Source organism: Otolemur garnettii, unplaced genomic scaffold (assembly GCF_000181295.1).
Source record: "Otolemur garnettii isolate 467f Iridium unplaced genomic scaffold, OtoGar3 scaffold00016, whole genome shotgun sequence".
NCBI lineage: Eukaryota > Metazoa > Chordata > Mammalia > Primates > Galagidae > Otolemur > Otolemur garnettii.
The window spans coordinates 19,297,072-19,308,496 of record NW_003852411.1 but is presented as its reverse complement, the minus strand read 5'-3'; the positions used below and the strand labels follow the sequence as shown (position 1 = coordinate 19,308,496).

The 11,425-nt window shown below is 41.7% G+C and overlaps 1 protein-coding gene across 1 annotated transcript in view; it reads left to right on the top strand.

Annotated features, from left to right (window-relative positions):
* The window catches only part of DARS2 (aspartyl-tRNA synthetase 2, mitochondrial), a 34,912-nt gene extending 25,280 nt beyond the window's left edge, over nucleotides 1-9,632 (top strand). The window contains exons 13-17 of the mRNA XM_003785697.3: nucleotides 2,239-2,391; nucleotides 5,143-5,361; nucleotides 5,587-5,697; nucleotides 7,493-7,568; nucleotides 9,269-9,632. Of these exons, the coding sequence (XP_003785745.1) occupies nucleotides 2,239-2,391; nucleotides 5,143-5,361; nucleotides 5,587-5,697; nucleotides 7,493-7,568; nucleotides 9,269-9,483 (774 nt within the window). The 3' untranslated portion in view covers nucleotides 9,484-9,632. The remainder of the gene's footprint in view (nucleotides 1-2,238; nucleotides 2,392-5,142; nucleotides 5,362-5,586; nucleotides 5,698-7,492; nucleotides 7,569-9,268) is intronic.
* The last annotated feature ends 1,793 nt before the right edge of the window (nucleotides 9,633-11,425 follow it).

Sequence of the window (11,425 nt, the reverse complement as noted above, 5' to 3'; positions counted from 1 at the left end):
GGACTACAGGTGCCTGCCACAACATCTGGCTATTTTTGTTGTTGTTGTTACAGTTGTTTAACTGGCCAGGGCTGGGTTCAAACCCACCACCCTTGGGTGTATGTGGCTGGTGCTGAGCCTGGGACCTCTTAATGTTCTGAAATCTCACAGTATGTGTAGCTTGGATTTTTTTTTTTTTTTTGAGACAGAGTCTGACTTTATCATCCTGGCTAGAGTACCATGGCATCATCATAGCTCATAGCAACCTCAAACTCATGTTTGAGCAATCCTCTTGCCTCATCCTCCCTAGTGGCTGGGACTACAGGTGCCCACCTCACTGCGCAGCTGTTTTTAGAGGCAGGTCTCACTCTTGCTAGTCTTGAACTCCTGAGCTCAGCAGTTTGCCCACCTGGCTTCCCAGAATGCTAGGATTAGAGGCATGAGCCACCATGGATGGCTCTTTGGATCATTTTTTTATTCAATGTGTTGCACACTCGAAGGGACCTTTTAATATGAAGGTTTATATCTTTTATCTGTAGAAAATTCTTTTATAATCTAATTGTTTTTGACCTCATCATTTTTTCTAATCTCTCTTTGGAATTTCTATTAATTACATGTTGAACCCTTTTATTTACCTTATATGTCTCTTTTTTTCTGTATCATTTCCATCATTTCCTTTATTTTATTTATTCTGTTTTTATTTCCCAATAGCTCTTTCATTACATCATATTCTGCTTTTATTAATAAAAACCCTTTTGGGGTACCTTTTTGGATTTAAGCCTTTCAGGTTCTCTTTTGGTCCCTAAATAATCTCTTTTCCTAGGGTCATTTTTTATGTATGTCTTTTCTTTTTTTATGTCTTTGTCTTTTCTTTTTCTTTTCTAAATATTGCAGAGTTTCTTCAGTGTATGGTGGTTTTTGGCTGTCTGCACATATTTAAGAATGCAGCATCTTAAAAGCTAGTTGGAACCTCAGAGTCCTTGGAGAGGCTTTGTAAATGGTTAGGTTTACTTTAGGGTGAGCAGCAAGGCCATTGGCTGGCACCCTGGGAACTTAAGCTTTAAGAGTCCTGAGTCTTGGGCCTGTGGCTCAGTGAGTAGGGCACTATATACAGAGGGTCCCATATATAGAGGGTGGTGGGTTCAAACCTGGCCCCCAGCCAAACCACAACAAAATAACAGCCAGGCGTGGCAGGCGCCTGTAGTCCCAGCTACTCCAGATGCTGAGGCAAAAGAATCACCTAAGCCCAAGAGCTAGAGGTTGCTGTGAGCTGTGACGTGACGGCACTGTACCGAGGGCGATAAAGTAAAACTCTGTCTCTAAAAAAGAAGAGTCCTGAACCTCTTTAGGATTCTGCAGGGTAAAATCAGTTAGTTCTGTGCTGAGGCCACCTCCATTGTTCTCTAAGCCAGAGCTTCCTGCATCTTGCTTCTTTAATCTTTCCTACTCTATTCACTTCCAATCTGTCAAAAATTGTAGAAATCTCTCTGCTACTGATATTTTTTTTTTTTTTTTTTTTTGAGACAGAGCCTCAAGCTGTCCCCCTGGGTAGAGTGCTGTAATATCACAGCTTACAGCAACCTCCAACTCCTGGGCTCAAGCAAGTCTCCTGCCTCAGCCTCCCAAGTAGCTGGCACCATAGGCGCCCAGCACAACGCCCTGCTATTTTTTGGTTGTAGCCATCATTGTTGTTTAGCGGGTCCAGGCTGGATTTGAACCCACCAACTTAGGTGTATGTGGCTGGCACCTTAGCCACTTGAGCCACAGGCACCAAGCCCTTTTTTTTTTTTTTTTTTTGAGACAGAGTTTCACTGTGTTGCCCTTGGCAGAGTACCGTGGCATCACAGCAACTTCCAACTCTTGGGCTTAAGCAATTCTCTTGCCTCAGCCTCCCAAGTAGCTGGGACTACAGGCACCTGCCACAGCACCCAGCTACTTTTGTTTTGTAGTTGTCATTGTTGTTTAGCAGGCCTGGGCTGGGTTCGAACCTGCCAGTCCCAGTGTATGTGGCCAGCACCCTAACCACTGAGCTATGGCACCAAGCCTGCTACTGATATTCTTCTCCACCCTTCACTGTCTTTTTTTTCAATGTGGTGAAATTACTTTTTGAAATTTCTTTGGTATCATTTTGAAGGGCTTAGGGAGGGAACAGAGGTAATCTACAAATTCTCTTTAGAGAGCAAGAAATCTTTGTACTATGAGAGAGTAAGTCCCACTTAAAAAAAAAAAAGTTTAAGTATGCCTTTTTCTTTTTCACAGGAAGTCTTACCTATATTCCTGAAAGTCGGTAGAAACTGGAATTCTCCAGTTGCTAAACTCATAATAGAGGAACAAAGACTGGAATTAACCAGATTAATGGAGATCCAAGAGGAAGATATGGTCCTCTTAACTGCAGGAGAACACAAGAAAGCAGTAAGAAAATTACCTCCAAGCATATATACTGTTGATGATGAATGATGCCTTTCCTCTCCTATATTTATAGAGTACATACTTGGTATTGATAACTCATAAAATGGACCTTTTCTGCAAAAATCTTTTAATGCTTTATAATGCACTATATAAAAACTAGAGCTTTTTTCTTCAGCTACCAGCCTCCATTGTCATTACTCATACAAATTAGATCTGACCCTGATTAGGGAAAGCCATTTAGGTAGCTATGGGTATTATATGCCCATGAAAAAAATATTTCATTTTCAAGGTTTTATGGATGAAGAAAATGTAGTAAGTCTCAAATTCCTGTACATAATGCATTCCTAAAATTGTGGAGGGACAGATCACACCACTGGAATGACTTGTGGGCTGGCACACACCCCTAAGCTAACTTGGGCAAGGTGAGACCTTTTTGAAGAGCAGCAGCTATAGGTGGTAAGTGCTATCATCCACACTGACTAAATCACCATTCTTCAGAGGGGATATATGGAAGACTAACTTTAACTTTAAAGGTCTTTGTGAAATATACAGAAGTATAGTACAAAAGTCAAACAGGAATATTGATGTTTAGGAGCCAGACACAGTGGTGCACACCTGTAATCCTAGTACTCAGGGAGTCTGAGGCAGGAGAATCAGTTGAGGTTAGAAGTTTGAGACCAGCTTTAGCAAGAGCAAGACCCTGTCTCTACCAAAAATAGAAAACTTGGCAGGGTGTGGTGGCTCATGCTTGTAGTCTCAGCTACTCAGGAGGCTGAGGCAGGAGGATCACTTGAGCCAAGGAGTTTGATGTTGTATCAATCTATAAGGATGCCATTGGACTCTAGTCCATGCAACAGAGAAAGACTTAAAAAAAAAAAATCTTAAAAAGAATTTAAAAGGGAAAAAAATTAACACTTGTATATAAGGGTTTGGGGGGTTTTTGATTGAGAAAGTGAAACAGCTTTATTGTTGATAGGGATAAAGGTTGAGTGATCTGGCTGGACAAAAAATCAAACCAACCGTAACATTCCCCTTAAGCCAAACCCTAATCCAGAAGAAGGTCCTCATTCTCTCTTCAGTTCTACAAAGGCTGAGAGCAGTAAAGAAGTTAAGAGAAGGAAAGTAGAAAGCTACCAGAGGTTGGTTCATAAGTTTTCAGAAAAGAAGCCATTTCCATAACATCCAAGTGCAAGGTGAAAGAGCAAGTGGTGATATAGAAGCTGCAGCAAGTTAGCCAGAAGATTCAGCTAAGATCATTGATGAAGTGGCTACACCAAACACCAGATTTTCAGTGTAAACAAAACAGCTCTGTAGTGGAAGAAAATGTCAACTAGGACTTTCATAATTAGAGCAGAGAGGTCATGCTTGGCTTGAAAGAATAGACTGGGTTTCTCATTAAGGGGCTAATGTGACTCATTGACCTCTCCAGAAATCCTAGGGCCCTACTCTGCCTGTGCTCTATCAATGGAAGAACAAAGCCTGGATAACAGCACACTTGTTTATATCATGGTTCACTGAATATTTTAAGCCCATTGTTGAGCCCTACTGCTTAGTAAAACATTCTTCCAAAATATGACTGATCATTGATAATGCATCTAGTCAATGAAGAGTTCTGGTGGAGATGTAAAAAGAGTTAAATGTTGTTTTCATGGCTGCTAACACAACATCCATTCTGTAACCCATGGATCAAGCAGTAATTTCTACTTTCAAGTCTTTTTTTTTTTTTTTGAGACAGAGCCTCAAGCTGTCCCCCTGGGTAGAGTGCCGTGGCATTACAGCTCACAGCAACCTCCAACTCCTGGGCTCAAGCGAGTCTCCTGCCTCCGCCTCCCAAGTAGCTGGGACCACAGGCGCCCGCCACAACGCCCGGCTATTTTTTGGTTGCAGCCGTCATTGTTGTTTGGCGGGTCCGGGCTGGGGATTCAAACCCGCCACCTTAGGTGTACGTGGCTGGCGCCTTAGCCGGTTGAGCTATAGGGGCGAGCCTTTTTTTTTTTTTTTAATCTTTTTGAGACAGTCTCATTGTGTCACACTGGGTAGTGTCATCATAGCTCAAAGCAACCTCAAACTCTTGGGCTCAAGCAATCTTCTTGCCTCAACCTCCTGAATACCTAGGATTACAGGTGCCTACCACAATGCCCAGCTAATTTTTCTATTTTGTTGTTGTTGTTGTTGAGACAGAGCCTCAAGCTGTCACCCTGGGTAGAATGCTGTGGCATCACAGCTCACAGCAACCTCCAACTCCTGGGCTTAAGCAATTCTGCCTCAGCCTCCCAAGTAGCTGGGACTACAAGCACCTGCCACAACGCCCAGCTATTTTTTGGTTGCAGCCATCATTGTTTGGTGGGCCCAGGCTGGATTTGAACCTGACAGCTCAGGTGTATGTGGCTAGCGCCTTAGCTGCTTGAGCCACAAGTGCTGAGCCTAATTTTTCTATTTTTAATAGAGATGGGGTCTCACTCTAGCTCAAGCTGGTCTCAAACTCCTGAGCTCAAATAATCCACCTGCTTTGGCCTCCTAGAGTACTAAGAGTACAGGCCTGAGCCACCTTGCCTAGCCCTCTTTTCAAGTCGTCTTATTTAGAAATACATTTCATAAGGCTGGAACTGCCATAAATAGTGATTCCTTTGTTAGATCTGGGCAAAGTTGATTGAAAACCTTCTGAGAAGGATTTGCTATTCTGTGTTATTAAGAACATTCACAATTCATGAGAGAGAAGTCAAGAAACTGAACGTTTGTGTCTTCTATTTGCAGTGCTCTTTGTTGGGAAAATTACGACTTGAGTGTGCTGATCTTCTGGAAATGAGAGGAGTGGTCCTCCGTGACACGTCTCTGTTCTCTTTCCTTTGGGTGGTGGATTTCCCACTCTTCCTTCCCAAGGAGGAAAATCCCAGTGAGCTGGAGTCTACCCACCACCCATTTACTGCTCCCCACCCCAATGACATCCACCTCCTATACACTGAGCCCAAAAAGGTACCAAATCTATCTTTATTTTCCAAATAAAAAGGAAATGTGTAAAAATAGCCTAGAATTTCAGATTTCATACTCTAAAGATAACTAGGACCCAGTTCTGGAAGCCCCAGAAGATTTGGGGGTTTGAGCCAGTAGTTAATACATCATCTCTAAGTAGCTACAGCATCTTTAACCCAACAGAAAGCCAAAATTTTCTTTAACATAAAGGCTCTGTGAATCTTCTAGGTCCGTAGCCAACACTATGACCTGGTTTTAAATGGCCATGAGATAGGAGGTGGTTCTATCCGAATTCACGATGCAGAGCTACAGCGTTACATCCTGGAAACACTACTAAAGGTAACAAACATCTTCTAACATCAGTTTACTTTTTTACCAGAGTATTTGCCAGTTTTGTTAAACATTTTTTATGAATGAAGGGTTCACTAAATACAAAATAGCTTCAGCTTATGTCTCTATCTTCATTGTAGGACTTGAAAAAGTAAATAATAGCTTTTTATTAGTGCTCACTTTGTGCCAGGCACTGCTTAAGTAATTTATACATATTTATGCATTTAATCTTTCAATTACTTGATGAGATACATGCCCTTATTCTGCCTATTTTAAAGATGAGAAACTGAGGCAGATTAATTATCTTGCCAAGATGACACAGTACAGAAGCAAGCAGAGCCAGGATTCAAATCCAGGCAGGGCAGCTTTGAAACTCAAGCTCCTAAACACTACACTGCTCAGTAAAATGAAGCAGTACTGAAAATGTGGATAATGTTAGATGAAGAGAAGTTTGAAAGCACTTTATATCACTTAATAAATACTACTTTAGCTGCATTTAAAGTGGGGGTATATTGGTGAGAGAAAATTGTGTAATCAAGATTTTTAAAAAGTCTGTACAGATGCAAACCTAGGAATTTGCAGTTGGTGATTCTGTAGAAGACTGTAAGATAGGTTTCGGAAAGGAAAAGGAATCCAAGAGAGTCTGGTCTTAAAAGATCATTTTGTGGCATTAACAGGTGAGAGGGAGGATAGAAGAACTTTAAATATGAGAACAGGATTGGATGCTTTGATCAGACTCTCCCTTTAGCTTTAAGGGTTGTGAATCTGTTAGCAAAGTCAAAGCCTCCAATCACCAGTTTTCAGCTTACCTTTTTCATTCCTTTCATTGTTACCCTTTTCAAAAGAGTCAGTAAGAAGACTGCTACTTCTTCTCTGAATACCAGTGCTTCTCAGGCCTGCTGCACATTAGAATCAAATCACCTGCAAAGCATTAAAAACAACAAAACCTACTGCTGCCTTAGCCCATACCAGACCACAAAAACTCTAAGTGTGAGGCTGGGATCTGTTTGTTTGCATCTCCCTGCTCCATTTCAATTAGTAGCCTGATTGGGGAACCACTGGCAGACATTTCAACATTTCTACATGTACTGCCTGATGAAACTTATCACATGGTCACCAAATCCACTGACCTCTTCCTAACCCATAAGCTCCCCTCCTCCCAGCAGCATTGACAATGTCACCCTCTTACTAATGTTTTCTTCCCTTGATCTCTGTGATGGGAGTTTCCTGCTTTTTATCCTTCCTTTCTGAGTCTACATCTCCACCTCCTTTATTGGGCCTCTTCTGTTTATGTTATCAACAGAGTAGTAGCTGCATTTACTGAGCACCAGGCATTTTTCTACATGTTACAATCATCTGCAACTAGTTGTATTTCCTTAACTATAAGCTTGATACTGTTTCGTACACTTTCCCAGCGAGTTTTTACTATTAGTTAAATCATATTAAGGTATTTTTCCCCTTTAGCACCTAAGCCTAGTGTGTAGCACTCAGTGAACCTTTAGTGTGTGTTTAAACTGAATTGTCTGGCTCGGCGCCCATAGCACAGTGGTTACAGTACCAGCTAAACAACAATGACAACTGCAACAACAACAACAAAAAATAGCCGGGCAGTGTCGCAGGCACCTGTAGTCCCAGCTAGTTGGGAGGCTGAGGCAAGAGAATCGCTGAAGCCCAGGAGTCGGAGGTTGCTATGAGCTGTGATGCTGTGGCACTCTACCCAGGACAACAAGTTGATACTCTCAACTTGATACTCAAAAAAGTAAATAAATAAATAAAATAAACTGAATTATCTTTTGAATTTTAGGAAGATGTGAAATTGCTCTCCCATCTGCTCCAGGCTTTAGAATATGGGGCACCCCCTCATGGAGGAATTGCATTAGGTAAATAATTTGTCCTTTTATCAATTAAATTGAATTGCATAGCACTGTGCCTCAAATTTGGGTTTACACTTTGTAGTGGTGGAGGTAGGCAGATGAGCTCAAGGGTTCTATGAGAATTTTGACTTTGTTATAAGTAATGTGTTTTTTAAATATATTTTATTAGTTATAAAGATAAAACTTAACTGATAATTTGCATTTGAAAGATGTTTTAGAATAAAACTACAGGGTCTTAAATTAATACTGCCCAAATCAGGCCACGTGCAGTGTGGTTCACACTTATAATCCCAGCATTTGGGAAGCCGAGGCAGGTGGATTGCCTGAGCTCACAGGTTCAAGACCAGCCAGAGCCAAAGCAAGACCCCATCTCCCAAAAATAGCCATGTGTTATGGTGGGAGGCTGAGGTAAGAGGATCACTTGAACCAAAGAGTTTGAGGTTGCTGTGAGCTATGATGCCAGGGCATTCTACCAAGAGTGACCAAGTGAGGCTCTGTCTCAAAAAAAAAAAAAAAAACTTACCAAACAAACGTCCTTGAAAAAGGCAGGAAACTATGGTTGGTTTCAGCTTCCTAAAGAGTCTTATGGCTAAGTGCAGTGGCTCACACCTGTAATCCTAACACTCTAGGAGGCCAACACAGGTGGATTGCTTGAGCTCAGGACTACTCAGTGCCTGTAGTCCCAGCTACTCAGGAGACTGAGGCAAGAAGATCTCCTGAGCCCAAGAGATTGAGGTTGCTGTGAGCTATGACACCATGGCACTCCACCCAGGGCAACAGAGTGAGACTCAAGAAAAAATACCTTTAAAAAAAGATTCTTGGCTGGACGCAGTGGCTCATGCCTGTAACCTAGCACTCTGGAAAGCCAAGGCAAGTTGATTGCCTGAGCTCATGGGTTCAGAGACCAGCCTGAGTCCGAGTGAGACCTCATCTCTAAAAATAGCCAGGTGTGTGGCGGGCACCTGTAGTCCTATTTGGGAGGCTGAGGCAAGAGAATCACTTAACCCCAAGAGTTTGAGGTTGCTGTGAGCTTCTGACACCAGGGCACCCTACCGAGGGTGACAAAGTAAGACTCTGTCTCAAAATAAAAAGATTCTTACTTAGGGCAGTGTTCATAGCTCAGTGAGTAGGGCACCAGCCACATGCACCAAGGCTGGTGGGTTCAAAACTTTCCAGGCCAGTTAAACAACTGCAACAACAACAAAATAGCAGGCAGTGCCTGTGGTTCAGTGGGTAGGGCACTGGCCCCATATACCAACGGTGGCAAGTTTGAACCCGGCCCCGGCCAAACTGCAACAAAAACAAACAAACAAAAAATAGCCAGGCATTGTGGCGTGTGCTTGTAGTCCCAGCTGCTTGGGAGGCTGAAGCAAGAGAATTGCCTAAACCCAGGAGTTGGAGGTTGCTGTGAACTGTGACATGACAGCACTCTACCAAGGGCGATAAAGTAAAACTCTGTCTCTTAAAAAAAAGAAAGCCTGGCGTTATGGTGGGTGCCTGGCTACTTGGGAAGCTGAGGCAAGAGAATCACTTATGCCCAAGAGTTTGAGGTTGCTATGAGCTGTGACGCCACAGCACTCTACTGACATAGTGAGACTGACCCCAAGGAAAAAAAAACAAAGTTCTCTACAACTTATAGACAAACTAAGGAGTTTTCAACAGTAGATTGCATTTCTCATCTGTACCTCTTTGTATTTTATTCACAGGGTTAGACAGACTGATGTGCCTTATCACTGGAGCTCCAAGTATCAGAGATGTCATAGCCTTCCCAAAATCCTTCCGGGGACATGACCTCATGAGCAATGCCCCAGATTCTGTTCCTCCTGAGGAACTGAAGCCTTATCACATCCAGGTCTCCTGGCCAACAGATGCAGAAGCAGAAAAGAGTTCATTGAATTATCTACACCAACCAAAAAGTTGAGCTTTTGAGTTTTGTCCTCTTAGCTTCCCTAAGGCTAAAGTCAGATGCAGAATTCTGCCACAGAGCTGACAATCAACTCCATAGGTAGAAGGAATCCAGGTAACACTCTTCACCACAATGAAGAAACAAGATACACAATTTTGACTTGATCACATGCCTCATTAACATTGTTTTTAGTTGGTACTTTTTTTTAAGTTCTTTTTCACCTGGAGAGGTATGAAAGATAGCTCCTTGTCAGAACATTATCATGGCTTTTTGTTTTCTAATCATGTTTTTTCATTCCCAGATAGATTATTCATTTAGGACAAAGGTAATCAAATTATGTGTAAAATGTGGGAAAATGCTTAAAACCCTGTAGACTGAGTCAGAAGGTTCATTTTACCAGCCACTTCAAGAGAATCATATAAATTAGACATTATAGTGATATTTCAACTATCAACATAATATAGTAAGAAGCAGCACAATATAACATAAAAACAATATTTAAATGATATCCTCAAAATCTTATTCATGTTTCACCTTGAGCAAATTATAAACCTCTCTTAGCCTCCCTTCCTGCTTTAATTAAAATGCAAACATTTGCTGTGTCTACCTCACAGGGCTTTTGTTGCCAAAATCAGAGATAGTATATGTGGAAGATAATGTGAGTGAAAATGCTTTGAAAAACTATAGAGCATTGGGCTTGGCACCTATAGGTCAACGGCTAGGGCGCCAGCCACACACAATGGGGCTGGTGGGTTCAAACCCAGCCAGGGCCTGCCAAACAACAGTGGCAACTACAAGAAAACAATACCAGGGCATTGTGGCAGGCTCCTGTAGTCCAAGCTACTTGGGAGGCTAAGGCAAGAGAATCGTGTAAACCCAAGAGTTTGAGGTTGCTATGAGCTGTGATGGCACAGCACTCTATCAAGGGCAACATAGTGGGACTCTGTCTCAAAAAAAAAAAAAAAAAAAAACTATAAAGCATTACACAAATGTAAAATGATATCATCCATCCATAAACAGTTACATCTCTATGTATTTATATTTTAAGATCAAACAAAACACATACATGTAGCCAAAGAAAAATAGTTTTATGAATCAGCATTGTGTTTGTTTCCATTTTGAATGTTAATAATTAGCTGTAAATACTGGCCAGGCTTAGTGGCCCATGCCTATAATCCTGAGGTCGGAGGATCATTTGAGTTCAATTCTGTAGTGAGCTATAATTATGCCACTGTACCCCAGCTTAAGTGACAAAAAGAGACCTGGTATCAAAAAAAAAAAAAAGGCCAGAGGACATGGTATCTAATGGCTGTAATCCTAGCACTCTGGGAGGGCAAGGTAGGAGGATCCCTTGAGGTAGAAGTTAAAGAGACTAGCCTGCCTGAGCATGAGCAAGACCCCATCTGTACTAAAAATAGAAAAAAAATTAGCCAGGCACAAGGGCACATGCCTGTGGTTCTGCTAGTCAGGTGGCTGAGGCAAAAGGATTGCTTTTAGCCAGGAATTGGAGGTTGCAGTGACTAATGATGATGCCACTGCACTCTAGCCAGGGCAACAGAGTGAGACTGACACAGAAAGAAAGGGAAGAAGAAAATGTTAATTGACCTCAGACCACTTCAATGTACAGAGAACATGGAAGCTCATTGTGATTTTCTTATAAATTCTAATGATAATAAAAACTGTAACAAATTAATTACAAAGTGGGGACAAGATCTTAATGATTTTTAAGTTGTTCTTTTCTGCTTAATCTTCACCTTTGCCTTGACGTTTTCATTTATAATTTATAAAAACTAGGTATCAGTTTTATACTCTTACCTATTTTTCTCAAGGCTCTAAGCAATATGATACTATAATCGTTTTTAATTTAAAACAGTAAGATTTGGCTCTGCGCCTGTGGCTCAAGTGGCTAAGGCGCCAGCCACATACACCTAAGGTGGCAGGTTCGAATCCAGCCCAG